General features: G+C 47.2%; 1 protein-coding gene and 1 long non-coding RNA gene across 2 annotated transcripts; one reads left to right on the top strand and one right to left on the bottom strand.

Moving 5' to 3' along the window:
- Positions 1 to 597: 597 nt before the first annotated feature.
- Positions 598 to 11881, bottom strand: SLC38A7 (solute carrier family 38 member 7). Its single transcript, XM_001362906.3, has 11 exons — positions 11496 to 11881; positions 8341 to 8770; positions 8000 to 8198; positions 7565 to 7709; positions 6698 to 6796; positions 4974 to 5031; positions 4717 to 4831; positions 4117 to 4264; positions 3546 to 3745; positions 3217 to 3271; positions 598 to 2943 (listed from the first exon to the last, which is right to left on the bottom strand). The coding sequence occupies exons 2-11, from the start codon at positions 8611 to 8613 to the stop codon at positions 2841 to 2843; spliced, it is 1395 nt and encodes a 464-aa protein (XP_001362943.1). The 5' UTR covers positions 8614 to 8770; positions 11496 to 11881; the 3' UTR covers positions 598 to 2840.
- On the top strand, positions 10845 to 13842 carry LOC130456403 (uncharacterized). The gene is made up of 2 exons (XR_008915190.1): positions 10845 to 10923; positions 11541 to 13842. It is a non-coding gene; the product is annotated as an uncharacterized LOC130456403 (long non-coding RNA).
- The last annotated feature ends 3270 nt before the right edge of the window (positions 13843 to 17112 follow it).

Here is a 17112-nt window from a genome sequence, read left to right as displayed (position 1 = left end):
TCATCCCCCCAGTCACCCAGTTTCATAACTTTACTGTCCATCTTTCTAACAAATATGTCTTCTCTCCACCACATCCCTCCCCTCATCACCTCACACCTGGACCATAGCAGTCCTCTGCTAGGCCTCAAGTCTCTCCTCACTTCCACTTAGCTGTCAAGTCATCTTCCTAACAAGTAGGTCTGACTATGTCACTAACCCTCCCCTGGGCCCCTCTCGGCTTCTTCGGAATATCAGTTGCAGCTCTGTCTTGTTCAAGGAGACTTTCCCAGTCTTGAATGTTAGTGCCTTTCTCCTGAGATGATACCTAGTTTATCACGTATATCACACACACATATACACATCTATCTTGTGTGTAGGTTTCATAGTGTCTCACTCATTGGACTCTAAGCTTGTGGAGCACAAAGTCTTTTTGCTTTCCTTTGCATCCTCAGGGCTTGGCAGAGTGCCTGGCAGACAGCAGGTGCTTAAAAGCTTGATCACTTGAAGACCCCCTCTGAGGAAGTCAAGTTGCCTGGGCCCAATCCTTGCCTTCTCATCTTCCCAATTCAAACAGTAACTGTCCTTTTGCCTTCAAGGCTGAAATCACACAAAGACAACTCAGCAGCACAAGTTCCCTTTTATTATGTTTTCTCATGGCTGAGGGTACATGGGCAGGAAGAAAAACCCCAGTAAAAATCACAGATGGGGGGAGGCAGAGTGAGAACACTGGGAGGTGAGCCAGAATGTATCCTCCTTTCTGACTTGACATACTCAGTCTGGGATTGGAATCTCCTCACCCCTGCTCTCATCTCAACTCTGTAAAGGGGCAGCAGACAAGGGTGGCTAGAGCAGATCACTTCCCCCACTGGCAGTGCCAGGTGAGAAGATAAAAGCCCACACCTTGGCAAGAAGTTGGGCCTGTATTACAGGTTAGAGGAAGGAGGAAAGAATGGGAGGAGACTGAGGCCTGTTACCCAATCTTGGCTTCCCACACAATCGAACCTCAAAGCTCAGGTTGTTTATTTGGAAAGAGGGAGGACCAGGTCCTTAGCTGGACCTTCGAGAGTACAGTGTTCTTAAGGGGAAGACTACTCTCTATAAACCAACTCCTTCTGGATCCATCAGCATGGAAAAACCAATTGGTGAGCTGGAGAGGTTTGGGGCAATAGCTGTTGGCAGCCTCTCTGCCTCGGAAGGGTGGTGGATCTAGAGCTCTAGTTTATGACCCTTGGTCTTCCTGAGATTATCAAAGCAAGCAGGGGCTGCTGAAGGGCCCCAAAGCCACATGGCTTAATGAAGTCACAGACACTGACACAAAGGTAAATGGATAGCATGAGTTGACTGAGATGGAAAATCTTAAAATCCTACAATTCTTAGAAGCCTGGCTCTACCCTTCTGGGGACTTCATCCTTCATCTCATGCCCCCAAAGAATCGAATACAATGTTCTCAACGCTATCTATCTCATGAGGATGCCAGACTAGGATCTGTTTGCCAGTGGGGTCTAAGGGAGGGCAGGGGACTGGCTCAAGAGCTGACTGCCCCTTTTCACCAGATACAAGAGGAAATCCAATGAAGGGGACCATGGCACAGGAAGGATGCTCTCTAGGCATGGAAAATCATGACTGCTTTGTAATCTGCCAGGCTGCAGAGAGAGGGGCTCTGATCCTCTTCTATGACCAGTGTCACAGCTCCCATTGACAGTCCAATGCCAGATAGATCTTTTCCCACCTAGGGGCTGTATTCACCCTTAAATAAAATAGCAAATGGAAGTTTAGGCAGAGAACAGCAAGAGAACATGGGCTGGGAGCTTCTGAGAACAAAGGAAGCTTAAACAGCTATCTTGCTATCCTCTCCTCCTTTCTACTCTTTAAGGAAATGCCAATTTGGAATTTGAGAGGGAAGAGAATTTCCAACCTGGAGGTAACAGATGGAAATACATGAAGCACCATTAACATGTGTTGGCTCCCTCCTGCACACAGGGAAGCCCAATAGTCTCTGTAAACATTAGACTTAGTGAGATTCTGGGGCTGAATGAGACCAAGAAGCCCAGCCCTGGCCTCTTCAAGCCCCTCTGGAATGTAGTGAGATGGAGTTGTCTCAGTGGCCATGGATTAGTGGTCTTTACTCTTCCTTGGTTCCAGTCTACATGATGCTGGGAGGAAGAGCCAAGGTTCCAAAAGGCCCGAGTATAACTCATGGATAGTGTAAAGATGTTTACCAGAACAAAGAGGGAGCCTGGAATTGAGCTTGGCCTCTCTCTGGGCAGGGAAAAGTCCTCCATTTGGGGATGATCATTTACATGATTTTGGAAATGTGTGAGCTCCTGGGTTCACATGTGGACCGTACGCTTGAACTTACAAGGGCTTCAGTGACTATGTAGTGTTCCCAGCATGAGGCCTTCCCAGAAGTGCCTCCCTGCCTTGTGCCATCTTTCTGCAAAAAGCTTTCCAACAGAGGAAGGGATTTTCTCCTCACTGAAGTAAAACTAGGTTCTCCCTTCAGGGCTTTTCCTGTTCCTCTCTACCAACTGGTAAAAGAAATAGATTTCAATTTTGGATATGGGGATAATGGGAGATCCTTGAGAAGATTCAGGGCTGACAGGTGATTCTTCCCCACCATCCCCAGCACTGCTGGTGACTGGGGAAGTCCTCAGGACTGTCCTCTGACCAGAAGAGCCCCTTGGAAAGGAGGCTTCAACCCTCTGCCTCATGAGGGTACTAACGACGATGGGATGTGATCAAACAAGATGAGACATGATATGGTTCCCCCCTGGTAATAGCCAGGGGCTAGTGTTCGGATGCGGTTCTTCAAGGTCTCAGCAGAAAAGGCCACTTTGGCTGTCCAGTCCCAAGCTGAGCGGTCAGGCCATGAGATTCATGAAGATGGCATTGGTTGTGGTTTGGCCAAAGATGAAGGCTCCAAGGGTGACCATGAGGACTCCATAACTGACTAGTGCCCACCAGCTGTAAACAGAGAGAAGAGGGGAGAGGACTCCATTGTGGGCCCTCACCATGTATGCTGAGATGGAAAGTCCTTTCCGTTTGTTTCCTTTCTGTTATTTTCACCCTTTCTTTTGGAAGGACTTATGTATCTCCAGCAGATAGGCTCCATGAGGTAAGTGACCTCTGGGCAGAGCTGGGCTTGCACCCTGGCTTCCTAGTCCCTTCCACTGCCCCATGTTGCTTCTCCCCAAGTGCCCGGAGGATCAGAGGTCATGAGATAATACTGAGTTTTACCTGCTTGGTTTGACTTCTTCAATTTCAGAAAGTTTGGCTTGAATCAGGCACAGTCCTAGGAGAAACCAAATCTTTGATCAACCAGTCGGCCAGCTGAAGTCAGTCAAGGACTGCCCAAGAGTCTGGGCACCTTCTTCACTGACTTCCTCCTCTGACAGATATTCCTATTCTACTCGGCCAGTACAATCTGCCTGTGCCTCGGACAGTGACTGGAGGGGGCACCGGACCATGGGGGTTTTAAAGGCTGGAGACTAAAGATGACCAGAAGAGAGAGGGCGTTCCAAGTCAGTAATGACCAGCGTGGAGGGTGATGGTGGGGGTGCCCGTACCTGGGAAGACGAAGATGAAGCAGGCTGCGAGGCCACCAATGATGGAAATGACCTTCCCGATGTCTGGGATGAAGAGGGCCAGGAGCAGAGTCAGTAGGAACCAGGTGACAGTCTGCAGCACTCGACGGCGCCTCTCCCTGGCTACATCTTCCTCCACCATCTGGCCCTTGTATCGCAGCCAGAGGCCCTCCAGGACAGCCCTGTGCACAAGCTCACAGATCAGAAAAGGAGTGGGCAGGGGGTGCCTCAGTCTGCCTCTGCCACACTTTCCCAAGGATTGGTGCAGCTTGAGGGGGAAGAGTCTGGCTGAAACAGGAATCTCCCAAAATGAAGTCAGGCATACAAATCACACACAGACAAGTTCAGGAAAAGGGGGAACAGAGCAGTGAACTGAGGACTTGGGGCAGGGTGGTCAAGCTCTGTGCAGAGAGACCCAGGACCCCCAGCAGTCCTCTGGGGCATGGAAATGTCTCCTCCCTTATGGAAGACAGCATTCCCTCAGCTACACATGAAGCTCACCCCATTCAGAGGGCCACAGTGTCCCCCTCCCCACCCCAAATTGAGGCCTCACCGTCCACAAAAGTGCAGAATGGGGTAGGAGGTCAGCACACTGATGATGATAAAGACACGGGCAATGGCAACAAGGACATCATTCGAGGGATAGGAGAGGAGCACATCTGGGTTCACACTGACTCCAAAGGTTAGGAAGCCACAGATGCCTGAGGGGATGGATGGAGAGAGGAAAATCCAGTCATTGGGAACAGTGAGAAAGGAGGGTTAAAACAGAAAGGTTTTTGGGAGGAGGGGAAGGAACCTCTCAAATCTGTGGCCCAGGAGACAGAAGAGTTGGTAGAAATGGATCTGAGGAGCTAAGCACAAGTTTGGGGGTGTCTATAATCTCTTGCTGGAGAAGAGTCTAAGGTACAGGTTGGGGAGAGGTCATGGGCACCTGAGTTCTAGCTCCAGCAGAGACTGTGGAGAAGGTAGAGGGCAGGAAGCTCTGAGCGATGTCCAGCTCTTCCCTAGAAAGGAGGGCAATGGTACGGGGAGAGGCCTGGCTGCTAAGTCTGTCCCTCCCCCTTCATCCCTCTGGAGACTGGACTGGAACATGGGAGAACCCTCAGCCTCGTGTCGTCCTTCCCAGAAGAGTGCTCTGCCAGGGCTACCTTACCTGTGCCCATGTAGACACAGAGGGCTATGACCATCGCTGCTGTCACCACCCCGCCCCAGGTCTGCACCTTGGGCTGCCTCATGCTGTTGAAGACGGGGACGCTGCTCACGTGGCACTGCCAAAGTGAGAAGAGTCAGGCTGATGACAGGTTACAAAGCCTTGCCTGTGACGTAGCTTGTTTGGTCCTAACAATGCGCCTCCCCCCACCCCAACACAGGAGATCGCAACTGTCAGGAACCCCATTTTGTAGCTGGTACCTGGAATCCAAAGCAGATCGTGGGCATGGCATTGAACACGGCCATCCAAGAGGTCGGTCTGCAAGCAGAGCACAATCATGTGGGGGCCGGAGCTGAGGGACAGGCCAGACTGGAGCCCCCCAGTTCTGAAGCAAGGCCCCTCAGCTGTGCCATGAGGCTTTGCATGAATTCTGATCTCTGAATGCTGCTCCAGAGCTGGGCCAAGCTCAAGAGGGCCCTCCACCCGTCCCACCCAACTCTGCCCTCCCCTGCTCTGGCCACAGACATATACCCTGAGAAATCATCATTCTAATACACGTAGATGGGGAAAGGCTGCATCGTCTCCCTTTGCTTTTGACAGAGCTTTTCATTTAGGAAGATGTTTTATTCAATTTTATGGATGGAATCGCCAGGAAGAGAGCTGAGAAGATAAAAAGGCATAAAATAAAGAATCTTCTTCTAGGCTACTTTTAGGCTTTTGAGAAGCCAAATTTGGAAAGGCAGAGCCTCGGCCTTTTGCTAATCCACCTTGCATGCCTCAAATGAAATGGAAATAACTAATCCCCCAGGGTAGAAGGCTTCCTACTTTACAAAGTGCTTTCATATCCATTTTCTCATTTAATCTTTCCTGAGAAGAATGAGGTACTTCCATTTTGCAGTCGAGAACTCAGAAAGGGCCCAAGAGTTGGCAGGACCATGGCCAGCACTGCTTGTAGGCTTCTGGGCCCCTTCCCCAGCAAGGGAGTTTTCTTTTTACTCTACTGGGCGGCCTTGTTGCTACACTGTCCACCGCTCCCAGTGGAACCTCAGGGGAGTCAAGTGAAACTGGCCATTGTGAATTTTACCTCCAACCTAGCAAGAAAGGGGATCCCAGCTGGCTCTAGGCTGGTAGCCAGGAGCCCTGGGTCCTATCTTCACCTAGTTCTGTTGATGTAGCTGGCCAAGTTTTGTTCCAAGACTCAACTGTCTCACCTATAAAGTAGAGATGGGCAGCTAGGTGGCTCAGCGGGCAGAGCACCAGACCTGGAGTCAGGAAGACCTGAATGCAAATATGGACTCAGGCATTTAATAGCTGTGTGACCCAAAGCAAGTCATGATGCTATTTGTTTGCCTCAGTTTCCTCATCTGTTAAATGAGCTGGAGAAGGAAATGGCAAACTGCTCCAGTATTTTTGTCAAGAAAACCCCAAATGGGGTCATGAAGAGCCAGATATGACTGAAATGACTGAACAACAACAAAACTGGGGATATTCCTCTCTGTTTATCTTTATGAGGACCAACGATTAAGCTGTACACTAAGCACTTTCCTTAGCAGGAAGGGCATTGTATTAATACAAGGAATAGGATGAAATAAATCATCAAAAGGACGGTAGAGTTTGGGGCCCTGCAAGCAAGTCACAAAGATTTTTTTTCTTCTTCTCAAGCATAACAAATGTAGTGCTAGTCCTTAGGGAGGCACCTAGCACCCAGTCACAGGTGCAACGGATGGCTTGCCTTGGGAGAAAGTGGCCTCACTGCCTGTGAGAATGTTCAACAGAGGCCAGACAACTCCCTGCAGGGGATGCATGCTTCAGGCAGTGAATGGACTCTGAGACCCCCTTCAACTCTGTGATTAAATCTGAGATGCTGTGATTTGAAGCGAAAGGACAGACCATCCTGTTGGACACTTCATCTGATAAGGATAAAGGCTCCAGGAATCTGCTGGGGGAGCTCCCCCACACTGGGCTCCCGAAGTCTTTTACCTACCTGGTGGGTATATCCCCAGGGGACATCTCCTTGTCGGGCCAGATGTATTTGATCACAATAATGGCTGTCACATACCAGGTGCCAAGGACACTCAGGGAACTGCCAGGGAAGAAAGAATCAGGGTTGGATGAGCAGCATCCATGCTTACGCTCTCCCCAGCCGAGTCCTCCTGCCTGCTAGGATGAGTCTTCCTCTGTTTAACAAGCTGGAAGCTCTTCAGATTACACTGGGAGTCCCACTCTAATCATGGAATCGTGAGCCCGTCCTCACTGCTTCCCCCTGCCTTCGGATAAACCAAACCGAACATACAGAGCTCCCCATCCCACATGTCAAGAAAGGACATTGAGGAGAGAGGGATGTTACTGCCCACCAATTCAATATGTGCCAGGGTTCCTCTAATAAAGATTAGAGCTTATCTGAGAGGGTGTGAAGGAAACAGAAGAAGAGAACAAAGCTGGCTGACTGAATAATCTAAGCTGGTACAAGGCCAGGAAGCAGCTGGGATCAGGGTCTCCTACCAGGTCAGGAACAATATAAACCTGCTTATGGGAAGGGGGCTTTCAAGGGACACGAGGGGAGAAAGTATTTAGAGAAAATGAGTAAGAGATTTGGAGACAGTTTCTTTCCCGAGTGCTGAGAGTCATCATCTTCTTTGCTATAATGGAACAAAGACTTGTGATGGACCCAAGCTTGATTTTCTTTCTCCCTCATTCTTTCTCTAACCTTTAGGTCCCATTCCCAGAAAGCAAGTGGGCAAGGAAGAGGAAGAACCTAAGGGAGCCTGGGCCTGAGAAGAAGTCTAGGAGCCCTGAGACCTCCTGACCCAGGGCATCCCCTTGAACTTGTTTAAGGCAATAACTGCCTCACCTGGCATATTTCTGGAAGCCAATCTCCCTGGGGATGGAGAGGGGAAGAATGAAGAGAAAAGCGGTGAGGCTGATGGTGAATTTTCGGTCTGTATACCAGGGGGTGTTGACTGCCTCTTCCGACTCCTTTACCAATACAGCAATAACTAGGGGGAGAGTCAGGAGAAGACCATCAGCAAGGTGGCAGACCCATCTAGCAGGGACACCTCCCTTCCCTCCCATGGACTCATTGTGTCTCACACCCTTCCCTCCATGTCTGTTTCCCCTTCCAAATAATAGATTCAGTACTTCTGATCTTAGGGACTTAAGGGAAGTCTGAGTGGTCAATACTCTGGGCCATTAGAGGCTGAAGCTAGATAGTGATGGGAATGACTTTCTCCCTTACTCCCTATTTCCCCCAACCAGAGGCAGCCCCAAGGGGATGGGTGGGGCTTACTTTTGTCTTGCTGGTCCCCAATGATGATGAGGAAGGCAATGCAGGTACCAAAAGTATACACAGCAATGGTGACCTCGCACAGTACCCCAGTCAGTTTGCCACAGACTGCCCACACCACCTCCTGGTAGGTTCGTTCATTACTGGCCTGGGAGCAATATGCCAGGATGACCAACCCACTGATGATGAAGACCAACATGCCCTGCAGCAGAGAGAGGGATACAGGCCCCAGAGGTTCAGAAGGGGATGCCCTTCCATTGCGTATAGCCCCAAATCCCTCTCCTTCTTTGCAGCCAAGGAGTCTGGCTCCATTCTTCCCCCACAGGAAACCTGGCTTCACTCACAATCTGCAGGGAGACTCCAGCTGCCACTCCCCCAGCTGTGCTGAAGGCAGCAGGGAAGTTTAGTAGGCCAGCACCCAGGCAGGCATTGACCACAATAAAGACAGCTCCCAATGTGGAGGTGGTGGCCCCGTTTGTGGCTCCTGACTCCTCCTCCTCCCCTTTTGGGACTCCATCCACGATGGGGCTCTGTAGGAGGCGAGCTCGCTCTCCGGCATCTGAACTCCAACTCCAATCCCCATAGTCACTGTTGATGACCATACTGGTCTGAGCCATAGCCACATGGGCCCTCCGTCCGATGCTGGTCTCTGCCTTTTGCTCTCAATCACCACCTCATTTCCCAACAGGCATGGGAGAAATGTGTGTCCTATGGGCAGTAGTCAGTGTTAGCATGACCAAGGGCTAGCTGCCTTCGGAATGGCACTATGGGACCCTAGAAGAGAACACAGAAAAGCAGCATTACCCTTTGATCCACCGATACTATCCGGATGCTAGGTCTATGCCCCAAAGAGATCAAAGAACAAAGAAAAGGGAATTTATAAGAAAGAAAATAAAGCCGTTCTTTTTAGAGTGGCAAAGAACGGAGGATTAAGGGGATCCCATCAGTTGGGGAATGGCTGAACACATTAGGGTAGCTGAATGCAATGGAACACTAGAGTTACAAGAAAGGACAAAAGGGGAGACAGAAGTCTGGGAACATTTGCATGGACTCAGGTAGAATGAAGGGAACAGAATTAGGAGAATCATTTATACATTCATAACAATGCTGAGTCAAGAACTCTGATCAATGTAATGACCAACTGGGCCTCCAGAGGCCCAGTGAGGACACTTTCTGAGAGAGCTGATAAGGCTCAAGATGCCAGAGGGGTACATTTCTGAACAAGCCAATGTGGGGATGTTTTGTTGGACTAGACATACTTGTTATGGTTTTGGTTTTCCTTTTTTTCAACAGGGGAAGAGAAATACATGCTTATTAATTAAAAATAAGTTTTAAGAGGGGGCAGTTGGATGGCTCAGTGGATTGAGATCCAGGCCTAGAGACAGGAGGTCTGGATTCAAATAAGGCCCCAGACACTTCTTAGATGTGTGACCCTGGGTAAGTCACTTAACCTCCACTACCTAGCCCTTACCACACTTCTGCCTTGGAACTAATACACATTATTGACTCTAAGATGGAAGGTCAGAGTTTTAAAAATAAATACATTTAAGTCAAAGAAAGCAAGATTAAATCAAAGAAACAAAGAAATCCATATTGGGGTGTGGCCACAGTTTGGGTAACAGGTCCTGGAGTTCAGTCACAGACTCTCAGTATAACTCACACTGCACAAGAATTCCCTCTACGATACATGGTCATTTCAACTGGCTTCAGCAGTTAAAGAAAGGAGAAAACGCCAGCTCCGAAGGGTGGCCATTTCTGGACTGCCCTAATTGCTGGTGTTGTGTTTTAACTTTGTTCCTTTGCAATTTCTCCCCACAACTACCAGCTCTGTTCTCTTGGGACAAGCATAATCCTGTGACCACTTTTTTAATACTTTAAGACAATCATAGAGTCCTTCCCATTAGGCTACAGGCCTGAGCTGGACACTAGGTAAAAAACTGGCTGAAATGCTAGTTTCAGCTTGTACAATGGACAGAGGCCTGGACTTGGAGTCAAGAAATCTTGACTTCAAATCCCATCTCAGATATTACTTACCTGTGTGACTCTGAGCAAATTCATTGACCTCTCTCTGCCTCAGTTTCCTTATCTGTACAATGGGGATAAAATGGCACTTTGGACTCTAGGACTCTCATTCCTCCAAATGTTCCATGGACATCAAAGAATTCCCCATCACCTCTCCCCTTTATGCAGTAAGTGGTCTAAACTACAGCAATCTGGTGTTCTCTGTCTGTCTGTCTGTCTGTCCCCTACTACAGCTCATAAAGAACATAATCAGAATCTGTCACCCCTCAAAACCAGGCTGTAAGCTTTCCCCTTCCTCCTGATCACATGCCACAAGGAATCTCTTTGGAGGGTGACAGAAGGCAAGGAGAACTGAAACTAGGCTGCTTTTAAATCTAAGAGCCACAAAGCACGAGGCCTGGAAAACATCTGGAGCAGGTGGGTTTCCTCTTATGCAACCTGATCCCTGGGTGGGGGTCAGGGGCTGAGCAAAGATCACAAGGGAGCCAACACCCAGGCTGCAGAGCAGGCTGGGAAAAGCTCCCTTTTGTTTGACGATGACAGTTACACGGTTTGGTCTGTCTTTCTTTTTCAAAAAGTGGGGGGAGGGCAGGAAATGAAGTAGATTTTGGGTAGCTGAAAGAGAAAGAATATAAACATCTGCAAAGTTCCCACAGCAAAGTGGGGATTCTCGGTGGCTGGTTTCAGCTCCAGGGACTTCCCTTCACTGTCCAGATGTCTGGGGGGAGGAGGAGCCCCTAGAGTTCTGCAAACTCCTGGCTCAGCGTTAAGAAATGGGGAGGGCACTGGCGACTCGGGTCACATGCTACAGCAAAGGGGTGAAAGGGCACCAGCCAGCCCTTCCAGGGCACTACTGCCCCGGCTCCTCCTCCCGAAGGCGGCTTGCCTTCTCTGCCTTATCCGAGGTAGGTGGAGCAGACTGGTCTTCTTTCTCTGGTGCCTTGCCCTCCCTTCAGTCCAGGGAGGGGTTCAAATGCGGTACTGGAATTAGAAGACCCAAGTTCAAATCCTGCCGCTGACACTCCCTGGGTGATGCTCAGCAAGTTATTGAAACCCGCCTACCTCAGTTTCCTCACCTGTAAAATGGGGGGAAGGGAGTACCTGATGATCTTGGAGGTCCCTCCCAGTTCCAAGCTCACAGAAATGCCCCTTCTAGACTTGCCCTTTAGGAGTGCGGGGGAAGGATGGGAGAACGGGCCGAGGCAACCCAGGGAGGACGGGGCAGGATGCCGGAACCCCTCTGGGAGGAAGGAGGGATCCCTGGGTTCGAATCCCGCCTCTGCCCCGGACTTGCAACATCCCCGGGCCTCAGTTTATCCATCTGTAAATGGCTCGGCTGGTCCCCGCTGGGGTTCGGGGTCCGTGGAGGCCCCGGATGCCGAAGCCAGGGCACCTCGGGGTCCGGGGGGAGAAGGAAGGCCTGAGAGTTTTCCCTAGTCTCTTTCCGTGCAGCCCCACCCCACCCGTCCCGGCTCACCGTGGGCGGCAGGGCTGCTCACGCTGCTCCGTCTTCTCACCTTAGGATCTAGCTGCTAAACCAGCTGACTTGCTGATCACGTGAGTGCGGACTTCTGCACGGAGCACGCTGGGACTTGTAGTCCATCCCCTTTTCTGCAGTGCGAAGCAAAACCTGTCAGCCTTTGGCACCTGCGAAGAAGTTGTAAACACGACATTTAAAGACTGGAGGCAGGAAGCCTCCCTGTGCCAAGGACCCTAACGTGGGAAGCAAGAGGGGTTCTGCTAATTGACCCTGGCACACGATCTCAGCCGGTATTTATTAAGCGTGATCCAAACCAATTCCATAGATTTAAGGCTGGAAGGGACCTTGGAGCTCGTGGTATCCAACTCGCTCTCTTTTTTGATGGGGGAAGAGACACAAAGAGACACGAGGATAGTATTTAGGGCTGGAGGGGACCTCGGAGGCTAACCCCTTCACTTTACAAATGAGGAAACTGAGGCACGCCTCAGAGGTGAGATTTGGATTTGGGCTCAGAAGGTAGCCCTTTGGTGTGGGGAATAAAGGCTGGACTCAGAGTCAAGAAGAGGAGTTCCTATTTTGGCCTCAGGCACTTTCTGGCTGTGTGATCTTGGCCAAGTCACCTAATCTCTCACTGTTTCCTTTTGAGATAGAGATAATTGCAGCATAGGGTTGTAGTAAAGATAAACTGAGATAACATAAGGAGAAGGCTTTGTAAACCATAAGGATCAGAGCTTTGTTGCAGGAAGGGATCTGAGGGGTCCTCTACTCCAAAATCTCTCATTTGGTAGAAAAGGAAATTAAGGACCAATGTCACATAGGTAATAAGAGACATGGCTGGGGTTTGAATCCAAATCCTCTGATTCCAAATCCAGTGTCTTTGGATGAACACCCAGTGGAATATTTTAATTTATAAGAATTCAGTGAAATGAGCCTCTCCTCCTCTCTCTCTCTCTTTTTTTTTTTAAACCCTTACCTTCTGTCTTGGAGTCAATACTGTGTTACAATGTTATTGAATAAAGTGTTCTCCTGGTTCTGCTCCTTACTTCTACATAGGTTCAACTAATTCTTCCTAAGATTTCTCTGAAAATTTTTTTGGTAATTTCTTATGGAGCAAATATATGTATATATTAAAAACCCTTTCCTTCTGTCTTAGAATCAATACTATGTATTGGTTCCAAGACAGAAGGGCTGTAAGGGCTAGGCAATGGGGGTCAAGTGACTTGCCCAGGGTCACACAGCTGGGAAGTGTCTGAGGCCAGATTTGAACCTAGGACCTCCCATCTCCTAGCCTGGCTCTCAATCCACTGAGCTACCCAGCTGCCCCCTCTTTTTTTTTTTTTTTTAAACCTTACCTCCCATCTTAGAATCAATACTGCATGTTGGTTCCAAGGCAGAAGAGTGGTAAGGGCAAAGGTAGGCATTAGGGGTTAAATAACTTGCCCAAGGTCACACAGCTAGAATTGAGGTTCTTTTGAAAGTTCTGTCATAATATGTCAGAATCTACTGAGAATTGCAAAGTTCCCTGGTTCTTCCTTACCCCAGGGTTGGCCCCCTTTGCTTGAATCTTGTAACTTGCTCATGAACACTTACTAATTCGTGTGAATGAATTTCTGGGATCTTTATGTACGTGCACATACGTATATATTAGAGTTAATAAAACTTCTTAATTAATGGGTTCTTATGAGCCAATCTAGCTTTTAAAACTAGAATTCAATTCCTGTTGCTTCACCTAAAAGCTCACCCCACTGGTAGCTTGTATTTGGCATCAATGACATCATTTAGGGTGTTGTTGATTTGACATCAGCTCTCCACTTATTTCTATCATAAAGTCAAAGATGTGTGACTTTGGGTGAAAAAGCTGGCCCTGTGGTCAGCTTTTTTCCTATAGGGGATTAGTGGGAGCATAGATAGGGGCACCTGCTTATTCCAGCAGTCTGCAGGCTACTTGACCCTGGGCTGAAAGAACTTTGTATTGGCTAGGGTAGTTTCCATTTGTTTCTGTTCCCACTTTATCTCACCCCTTTTAGGGCTCTTTCTTGTCAAGCCCCCTACAATGGGCTCCTGCTTTTCCCTGGATGGGGCTTTGTGGCATAATTTTGGACCTAGTAAGACTCCTTGACTTGATGGGAAGAGCCAATAAAAGCCAAGAAGATTAATTAAGTGACCAGATATTACAATGGAATAACATTACAGGCATCCCTTCCACATCTTGGGGGCTAGTGGAAAATCTGAGTAAAATGTTTTGGCCCTCCCTTTGTTACCAGAGAAGATCTGATTTTTTTCTTTTTCTCTAATGAGGTGTTTACTGAGTATATTTATAGTATTAAAAGCTAAAATATATTGATATTACTTTATGTGTATTTATACATTTCTAAGTTTTTTTAATTTTTTTTTTGGTGTTATCTGCTGGTCTTCAAGTGTCATCTGTACCTTCTGCAAAACTCCAAAAAAATTCCCATTTAAATTCTTATGCCAACCCTGGATATATTGAAACCACCATGGGGAAAGTTGCGATGTGGAAAGGATACCTGAATATTGAAGAATATAGCAAATGGGGGCAGCTAACTGGTCCAGGAGATAGAGAGCCAGGCTTAAAAATGGGAGATCCTGGTTCAAAGGTGGACTTAAACACTTCCTAGTTCTGGGATCCTGAGCAAGTCATTTAACCCCCATTGCCTGGCCCAGCATTTGCAAAGGTTTTCAAGTTCAAGTGCCCATTACCAGAGAGAGCTCTGAGGGAGAAAGTGTTTGCTTTGAGTGGCTAGACAGAGGGGCAGGACATGGAAAAAATGTCCTCAGGTACTGGGAAGAGGGGGAACGGAGCAGCTCCCCAAGTGCCAGCTGGGCACGTGTGCCAATACTTTGCCAATGCTGGCCTAGCCCTTACACTCTTCTGCCTTGGGACCAATACATATTATTAATTCTAAGATGGAAGATAAGGGTTAAAAAAAAGAACATAGCAAAACTTAAAATACCATTCTTTTAAAAAAAAGTTTTATCTTTATTTTATTTTATTTTATTTCATTTTTAAAATTTTATTTTATTTTATTATTTTATTTTATTAAATTTTATTTTATTTCATTTTTAAAGGAAAACAACTTTCTAATTATGGTAACTAATCAGAATTATTAAAATAAGCAAAACCACATTTTCAAAATAGTAATTTATACTTCATTTTGCAGCAGAGAAAACTGAGGTTTAGAGAGTAACTTATTAAGTTTGTACAGATTTTAAATGAAATAGTATGACCCAACTGACAGAGTCAAACCCAAGACCCCAGTCTCCAAATTTAACACTTTTTCCCTTGGACCACAACCGTTGTATTTTCTGGGCAAACTGAAACCAGCAGCAAAAGTTAGCCAGCCTTTTGGGTCTTTAAAGAGCCAACCAAAGTGTAGTAGATAGAACCTTAAATACTCTAATTCTAAGACCAGCTTAATGGCTTATTTTGAGACCTTGGGTAAGTCATTCTATTGGCTTCAGTTTCCTCCTCCACAAAATAAAGGGACTGTAGATCTTCTCTATTGTGTTAGCTGTGAAAGATGGTGTGATAGATATTTGTGTGTGTATTTTAGCTTGAGGGCAGGGACCTTGTCTTACTTGAGCACTAAGTAGTGATGATTTTTCTAGCTTCCATCTTCTAGAGTGAATCTTTCCCTTAAGGGGAAGACATAAGGGTGAGGGGTACCTTGAGTGTTTGGGGATATTATTTCTCTGGTGCCACTGGCTTGAGCCCCTGTCTGTTGTGTCTCTTCTCTACCTCTGCTAGCCATCAAGGACTAGCAGAGTCCTTGTAACATTTCTCCATTTCCATGTAACATGGATACACTTTTACAAAGGGATATTTATTTTGAAGATAAAACAATGATCAAAGTACAAACATTTCCCTCACCTCCGAGGACACACTCTCTTCCATCTCACTTGGGTTTGTGGAGAGTGTGGGCTCAAATTTGGCTCAATTCCTACTTAGCATTGGACCTATCAAGTTCATGTCCAGATGTGCCATGACCGCTAAATGAGTCCCTATCTCATCCACGGTTGGGATGGATCTTTTTCTGAAGATCATTCTTTGTTCTTCATGTCATGGATGCTGGGATGGCTGTAAAATCTGGACCCCAAGATGCCCAGAGCTCAGTCTTCAGACTTTTTTCAAAATTTACCATGGGGAATCTATAGTCCCTTTACCTAAAACAGAAGAGTGTGGAGAGCCATCACCCCTGCTGTCTGACAGAGTCACAGTCTGGGAAAATGGAGATTGCAAAGCAGCCCCCAGAAAATAAGGCATCCACTGAACCCCCTTCTGTGTGACTTCTCCCTCTAACTTCCCCTACTAATGGAATCATTATGGTTATTGTTCTCTCCCCAATACAGGAGAAATAATATGAGAGCAAATATTTATAAAGTTAACACATATATATCCCACCTTAATCCCATCAGATTATTACCCTAAAAGATTACATTCACAGGAAACCTAAAGATCATTACCCATTACCCCCCTCCTTTCCCTCTCCACAGAGTTACATTCACTCCCATTACAAGCCAGGCAAGCCAAGAACATCAATCACCTCCAAGCCCAGGTCTACAGGACACACTCCACTGAATCTGTTTGTGGACAGAAATCAGGCAACATTGCCAGGTGCTTTAAAATAACACAAGAAAAATAGAACTTATAAATTGAGGAAAATCCCAAATCTAGTCTGTCATTAAATTACCCATCTCCTAAGTAATTGTGATTGTGAAAGCTGACCAAAAGTGACAATGATTCTCCTAACTGGTCATCCCTTAGGTCAAGAGGGACTAACCTCCAAATCACCCTATCCATGTCATTTATTTCCATCTCTGTTGTAGCAACAACATTTCATTGACTATCTCCTTAGGCTTCACATCTGATATTAGATTCTATGGAAACATGTATGTTGAGAAATGATTGTGTGCCAAGAAAGTATGTACTCATTGAACCTATAAAATAAACAAACCCCTGTGCCATGGCAGAGCACTGTGTGATGCCTGACATGGGATTGAGCATGCAGTGCCTCTCATTCATTATTTGACTGAATCATTACATGTAGACAGAAGGACCCTCCCCTCTGAGAGACCACTGGCTCTGCTATCAAAAGGAAGAGAACAAATAGAGACAACAAGGGCCCATTTTATAGGGTCACATGCCAGCCTCAATGAACTGGACTGAAGTCCTTTCCTCTTACAGCATCTTTCCTAAAAAGCAGCTACAAAGGAGTCAAGCCAAAGACAAGAGCCAAATTGGACAGGTACTTCTTTAGTTGTTTGTGTCTTTTTAAAGGCTAGGAAGTGGTCTGGGGCTGGAATATGAGCCCAGGATCTTTTGTCTCTAGACCTGGCTCTCAATCCATGGAGCCACCTAGTTGCCTTTAATTCTAAGACAGAACATCAAGGGTTAGGCAGGCAGAGTTAAGTGACTTGTCTAGGGTCACACAGCTAGGTAGTGTCTGAGGGCAGATTTGGACTCAAGACCTCCTGACTTCCAGTCTGGCTCTCTATCCACTGTGTTACCTGGCTGCTTCCATAATCATCTGATCTTGTTGCTTTCTCAAAATTTTCTGCTCCATCTAATTCCCTCCTTAGCAGGAAGAAAGAC

This window comes from Monodelphis domestica, chromosome 1 (genome assembly GCF_027887165.1).
Source record: "Monodelphis domestica isolate mMonDom1 chromosome 1, mMonDom1.pri, whole genome shotgun sequence".
In the NCBI taxonomy this organism is placed as follows: Eukaryota; Metazoa; Chordata; class Mammalia; order Didelphimorphia; family Didelphidae; genus Monodelphis; species Monodelphis domestica.
Note: the sequence above shows the minus strand (reverse complement) of the source record. Positions and strands in the feature narration are given on the sequence as shown.